At 58.1% G+C, this 6,967-nt stretch overlaps 1 protein-coding gene across 1 annotated transcript; it reads left to right on the forward strand.

The window, feature by feature from the left end:
• Positions 1–6: 6 nt before the first annotated feature.
• On the forward strand, positions 7–1,076 carry G0S2 (G0/G1 switch 2). The gene is made up of 2 exons (XM_005429370.2): positions 7–135; positions 495–1,076. Exon 2 carries the CDS (start codon positions 529–531, stop codon positions 835–837), a length of 309 nt encoding a protein of 102 aa, XP_005429427.1. The 5' UTR covers positions 7–135; positions 495–528; the 3' UTR covers positions 838–1,076.
• The last annotated feature ends 5,891 nt before the right edge of the window (positions 1,077–6,967 follow it).

Genomic DNA, 6,967 nt, shown 5'->3' on the forward strand with positions numbered 1-6,967 from the left:
ACCGCTCCCTGCACCGCTCCCTGCACCGCTCCCTGCACCGCTCCCTGCACCGCTCAGCACCGCACCGCTCAGCACAGCACAGCCTGCAGCAACACCGCAGCCTCGCTGCACCGCACAGCCCGCAGAACACACCGGGTAAGGGCTGCGGGGGGATGGATGCGATGGGATGGGATGGGGGATGCGAGGGGATGCGATGGGACGCTGTGAAAACGCGTGGGACCAGCAGCGTGTGCCCCCCACCACAGCCTGGGCAGGGTGGCTCTGGCTCTGCCCTGGGCACGGTGGCTCTGTCTGGGGAGGATGGCTCTGGCTCTGTCCCGGGGCACCACAGGGACAGGGTGGCTGCCTTTTCCTGAAGCAAACCTCCAGCAAAAATCCCCAATTCCCATTTAAAGCACGGCTTTAAAGCGCAGCTGCGGGTCTGCGGGGAGCGCGGGGAGCTCTGCCACCACAGCAGCTGCATTGAACTCACATCCCTCTCCCTTCCCTTCCAGAAGCCCCACCAGACCCCGCTGCTGCCGAACTGAGATGGAAACCATGCACGAGCTGATCCCCTTCGCCAAGGAGATGCTGAGCCAGAAGCCCAACAGGAAGATGGTCAAGCTGTACATGCTGGGCAGCGTGCTGGCCTTCTTTGGGGTGGTCATCGGCCTGGTGGAGACCGTGTGCAGCCCCTTCAGCTCCCCGGCCGGCCTGGAGGACGAGGAGGACAAGAACAAGCCCGCGGCGGCCCGGGAGCAGCAGCAGGCGCAGAAAAGGGAGGATTTGGTGCTGGCCAAGGGCAAGGCAGCGCCGGCACTGCAGAGGGCCCTGGTGACCCGGCAGCACGCGTCCTAGGCTGGCCCCGCAGCGCAGAGACTCCGCCTGCCCGGGGGGCTCCAGCGCGGAGGGAAGGCTCGGCTGGAGGAGGCTGCGCGTCTGACACTCGCCACAAGTGAAGGGGTTTATTTGCTGCTGTGCAGCAGTGGGGAAAAATACCTTTTGTTGGTATAAACCTGTGCGCGACGCACAGCGTGGTTTCTTATTTTTCTTACGGACGCGTTTTACACCATTTTGCAAGATCAATAAATATTTTATATGGTACCGGTGCTCTCTCTTGCTGCTGTTGTTTTCAGACCCTTCTCGTGCTGGTCTGCAGAGGTTTTGCTCCCACCTCTGGCGCCTTTTGCAGGGCAGGGGGGACACGGGGGACAGTGGAGGAGATAAAGCCAGAGAGGCGGCTCTGGGGGCTGTTTTGTCTGTCTGTCTGTCTGTCTGTCTGTCTGTGTGTCCCTCTGCTCCTTCCCCAGGGGCCAGCTGGGGAGGAGGTGGCATCTGTGTCACACGGGTGCCACATGCCCCGAGCTGGAGGTGGGGTTGGGTGTTATCCAGGGGTTATCTGGGTTCAGTGGCACAGATCTGTCTCTGCCATGGCCATGTGTGCACAGAACTGGTTTAAAATAAACCAAAACCCCATTCTTGCCCTGGCAGCCCTCCAGCAGGCTCCAGCTGCTGCCCAGCTAAAAACCCGAAAGCCGAAACCCTTCCACCTTTCTGGGACCTTTCACAAAGCCGCCACAGACACCTGAGCGTGCAGGGCAATGCTGGATTCCAGAGTCACAGGGTGTCACAGATGGAAAAACACAGAGATGGCACAGCCTGGAGGGTGTGGAAACTGTTCCGGGCTTCAGGCTCCACTCAGAGCGCTGCCAGGATCATTAGAGGACTTTCACCTATTTAAAAAATGTTCTGGGGCTTAGCAAGAATGTATTGCATTTGGGACTGTGTCATGTCAGTCAAAGTCTCCAGGCAGCCAGAGCTGAGTGACACTGCAGGGGGAGGGCAGGCAAACAGGCCCTGCCAGCCCTGACCAGGGCAGCAAATCTCTTTATCAGCTCAAAGACACCCTCGGGGCAGGGGGAGTAGCAGGACACACGCCTCATGGAAACTGGGAGATGCACCAGCAGTGTGCCACTCTCCAGCTCACAGCAAAGCAATTGGGCCGAACACTGGATCATGGAAAATGAAAAAGCCCTGCCAGACCTCAGTGCCCAGCGCACAGCTCCTCCCAGAGCTGCACAACGTGAGAGCAGGACCTGAAAATACCAGAATACGGCTGAAGTTCACCATTTCATTTTCATAATACACAACCCACAATTCATTTTGTTGACAATTATTTCTGTTACCAAAACAAACCCAGCAGCACAGAGTAGAGAAAGAATCCTACCCAGCATCTGCCCAGAAAATCTGCTCAACCTTTCAAATTTAAAGTACTTTTTCCTCATTAAAATTATAGTTTTTTTTTTTAAATAGTGTTTGAGAATTACCTCATTTAGTCTGTAACTAAGGGATTTAGTCTGTAACTAAATGCCCTTTGGCAAGGCTGAACTTGCCCTTCTCTGGCAAGGCTGAACAATCCTCCCCTCACTGATACTGATGGAAGTTTCATGGGAAAACTGGAGAATTCAGGCCTGAAGGGATCCATCAGCTGAGGAGCTCCATTGCCCTGCCCTTCCCAGCTTTTAGAGAGGTTTCACATTTCCAGCAGGGCTCAGGGGCAGGCAGGGCTGGGCTGGAATTCCCTGGGGCACATCTGGTGCGAGGACCCCGCAGGGAGCTGGGGGCCGTGGCTGTGGCAGGGGGGGATGGAGGCGCTCCCAGGGCTGCTGTGTCCTGTCAGATCACAGGGTCACACCGAGGGGACAGTCCTGGACAGCCCGGAGCTGTGTCCTGTCAGATCACAGAGTCACACCGAGGGGACAGTCCTGGACAGCCTGGAGCTGTGTCCTGTCAGATCACAGAGTCACACCGAGGGGACAGTCCTGGACAGCCCGGAGCTGTGTCCATCACCTCACAGGATCAATCCCACCCAGGTGACAGTCCCAGCCCGTCCCGGAGCTGTGTCCATCACGCTCGGTGCCCAGGATCCCCTCTGCCCGGCCAGTCCTGGCTGTCTCACCCTGCCCTGCTGCTGCTCCTCCTCTCCCCAGCGCTCCAGCCCCGAGGTGATGAGCTTAAAGCAAAGAGGGTTGGGAACAGTCAAAATAGCCGCTCCTAAGACAGCTAAGGGGATTAGACAGCTAAAGCACAGCCCTGCCCCTGCCCTGCCCCTGCCCCGGGCTGGGCACCGCACCCTGCTCACCCCTCTGGGCCAGCCTGGGGCCAGCCCGGGCTCTGCCACAGCCCCGGGCACGGCAGGGGCCTGAGACCCTCTGCAGAGGGGCAATTAGACCAGTATTGATCCCTGATTTCACCCCACAGCATCCCACAGAACCCCACAGCATCCCACAGCATCCCACAGCATCCCACAGCATCCCACAGCATCCCACAGCATCCCACAGCATCCCACAGCATCCCACAGCATCCCACAGCATCCCACAGCATCCCACAGCATCCCACAGCATCCCACAGCATCCCACAGCATCCCACAGCATCCCACAGCGTCCCAGACCATCCCACAGCATCCCACAGCATCCCACAGCATCCCACAGCATCCCACAGCATCCCAGACCATCCCACAGCACCCCACAGCCTGGAGCACACGGGGCCGTGGCCACAGCCCCTGCAAGGTGCCAATTGCACAATTGTTTAATTATAAACGCTGTGATAGAGCAGAGAGACAGCAGATGGGATAAGGCACAGACAGGACCAGGGAGAGCAGACAGAGACTTTAAGGCTGCGTTAAACCCAGAGCCACACAGTGCCCCAGGGCTGAGTTACGTTGCTGGGTTCCCGTGAGGTTGATTTCTGTTGTTCTGAGACTTGTCTGAATGTGGTTTATTCCAACCTGTGAACGTGACACTTCCCTGGTACATTGAATTCTCAGGAAAAGTGCAGCTGGCACAAAATCTGGTGAGTCTTTGTGTGTAGCCATCCGTCAAAGATCTGGTTTCAGCCTGGAGCTGCCATCCAGCCCCTCATCCCAGGAGCAGGAGCCCTCCCCTCACAGCTCAGCCACTCCAGAGGCAGGGCCTGCGTGTGTTCAGAGAGCCTTCAGTGCTATTGGAGTGTGGACACGGACACCCCAGGGCTGCCAGGCTAAATTTAGGGGTGCAGATAAGAATATCAGCTCCAAGGGCACCGGGAACATGGGCAGCGGCCAAGGCTCCCAGCAGCCACTGTTCCAACAACGGAATTCCAAGGCAGCAATTCCCAATTTGGTCACAGAGGGGAAAACACACAAATTTAGGGCTTGGAAATTATTTAAACATCACAGTGTTTTCTCTAAACCAGCAGTGTGCAGAACTGTGATGTCAAACCAAACCAAAGCCATCCCACAGTCCTCTCATCTCCCCTGGGACTGGGAGTGCACTTCCAGTGGTGCAGCCTGGCAGCCATGGGGTCTGCAGGATGGGCAAGGAGAAAAGAAACTGAGGGCAGCCCTGAAAGTGTGATGGCCCTGTCTGCAAAGAAAGGAATTAGAGCTCTGCTCATGGCAAAGGGCACTGGGACAGCTGGGGAGGAAAAGCAATATTTAAATGTCTATGAGATAAAGGAAAGCAAGAGGGGGCGAAAAAACAAAGGAAAAGGGAAATCCTCTGCATTTGACCAAGATTTGATAATGATTTGAAAAAAGCCAAATATCACAGAAAAAGGGGGGGAAAAAAGAAGCAGAATCCAAATTCCTGCCAAGTGTTTTGAACCTGGGAGCTGCCTGCACAAACCTGCCTGAGCTGGGCCCTGGAACGAGCTCCCTGCAGGGCTCCCCGAGCTCCTTCTCCCGTGTCTGGCAGTTCAGGTTTCCTGCCCGGAGGGGGCAGCAGGGCAGGAGCATCCCCGGGAGCACAGCCCCAGCTCCGGGCACAGGAGGGACCCACGGCGGGGGAACCCAGCCGGGGCCACCCCAGAGAGGTGATCCAGGAGCAGCAGGGCTGTGGCACAGCCCTGGGCTCTGGGCACAGCTCTGGGCACAGCCCTGGGCTCAGCTCTGGGCACAGCCCTGGGCACAGCCCTGGACACAGCTCTGGGCTCTGGGCACAGCTCTGGGCACAGCCCTGGGCACAGCTCTGGGCACAACCCTGGGCTCTGCCCCTCCAAGGCTGGCAGCAGCCGGGATCAGGAACCCCTTCCCCTCCACCAGCCTCTGCTGGGGCTGTTTGGGGTGCAGAAGGTGCCCAGTCCCTGCTGCCAGCCCCAGGAGTTGCCCTGGGGCAGGGGCAGCCCTGCCCGGGGTGCCCAGCACCAGCTGGGGGTGTCCCCGTGCCCCATCCGTGCCCGGGGCCTGCAGGAATGAGGGACAATGCTGAACCACCTGCACTGGGCTCCCCCTGATGCTCTCCAAGTGAAACTTGATGCTGCTCAGCAAAGACACACCTCTTCCAGGGTGTTGTGCAAGGGCTGTGGGCACAGCTCTGGGCACAGCCCTGGGCTCAGCTCTGGGCACAGCTCTGGGCTCTGGGCACAGCTCTGGGCACAGCCCTGGGCTCTGGGCACAGCCCTGGGCTCTGGGCACAGCCCTGGGCTCAGCTCTGGGCTCTGGGCACAGCTCTGGGCACAGCTCTGGGCTCTGGGCACAGCTCTGGGCACAGCCCTGGGCACAGCTCTGGGCACAACCCTGGGCTCTGCCCCTCCAAGGCTGGCAGCAGCCGGGATCAGGAACCCCTTCCCCTCCACCAGCCTCTGCTGGGGCTGTTTGGGGTGCAGAAGGTGCCCAGTCCCTGCTGCCAGCCCCAGGAGTTGCCCTGGGGCAGGGGCAGCCCTGCCCGGGGTGCCCAGCACCAGCTGGGGGTGTCCCCGTGCCCCATCCGTGCCCGGGGCCTGCAGGAATGAGGGACAATGCTGAACCACCTGCACTGGGCTCCCCCTGATGCTCTCCAAGTGAAACTTGATGCTGCTCAGCAAAGACACACCTCTTCCAGGGTGTTGTGCAAAATTCTGCATTTCAATGTAGGACAGGAAATATGAAAAGAGCCGGGCAGGACCCAAACAGCCCCGCTGGCCAGGCCGAGCTGCAGGGAGCAAAGCAAAGGCTTTGCTTGGCTTATCCATCCCCCACCCGTGATTTTCCAGGGCTTTGGAAGCTGCAGCTCCTCGGCTGAGGGGTTTTTAAAGGGTCACGCTGCTGCTTCCCTCAGGAGCAGCTCTGCTGAGGGATTTTTGTTCCTTCCTTCTCTCTCGTGCTGCATTTCCTGACTCCACAGTGGGATGGGTCGGTTGCAAAAGATTCTCATTCCCTTCCTGGGATTGGTTTTGGCCTTCTGGTTCTATTCTGCGAGGGACACTTTCAAACCGGGTAAGTATCCAAAGTGACTCTGACTTAAAGGAAAAAACGACAAAAAGCCACAGTTGGGTGTTTTGCACAGAAACGGGTCAGAGCTCGGACCAAGGCCGAGCCTTTGTGTGGTGGTGGATACTGAAAGGGGCTTTAACAAAGATTTAAAACCAAACTGAGCAGGAGCTGTGCAGAAAAACCTCCTGAGGGAGCAGGTGAGGCAGGGGGCGAGGGGGAGAGGGCACTGAGAGCTCCATTTTCCTGAGTGCAGGAAAAGAGTTTACAAATGGGGTTTGTAAGTGCTAAAGTTTGCAGCACACACTCAGTGCGTTGCTTTTATTACAGAATAGTTGGGGCATTGATAAACTGTGCCCTGGCTTGTGGAAAAATCTGCTGGAAGAGTCCAGAGCTGTCCCTGTGTCCCTGCATTCCTCGGGGAGCTGCAGCAGCTCCTCAGCCTTTAACACGGGATGGGAGAGCCCTGCTGGTGCTGCATGCTTTGCACTCGTTTACCTTCCTGATCTGAAGGGCACTCAGGGGTTTATTATCTCTCAGTTTAAAGGTTTTTCTAATGGCATGAGGCTAACTGCAGGGCTGTGCCTGTGTTGCAGAGATGCTCCGGGGGAAGCGGGTGATCGTGACGGGAGCCAGCACGGGCATCGGGGAGCAGATGGCGTATCACCTGGCACGGATGGGTGCCCACGTCCTCCTCACGGCACGCACAGAGCCCAGGCTGCAGAGTGTAAATGGGCACGGCTGGGGCTCGTGGCAGGGCTC

Source organism: Geospiza fortis, unplaced genomic scaffold (genome assembly GCF_000277835.1).
Source record: "Geospiza fortis unplaced genomic scaffold, GeoFor_1.0 scaffold422, whole genome shotgun sequence".
Lineage (NCBI taxonomy): Eukaryota > Metazoa > Chordata > Aves > Passeriformes > Thraupidae > Geospiza > Geospiza fortis.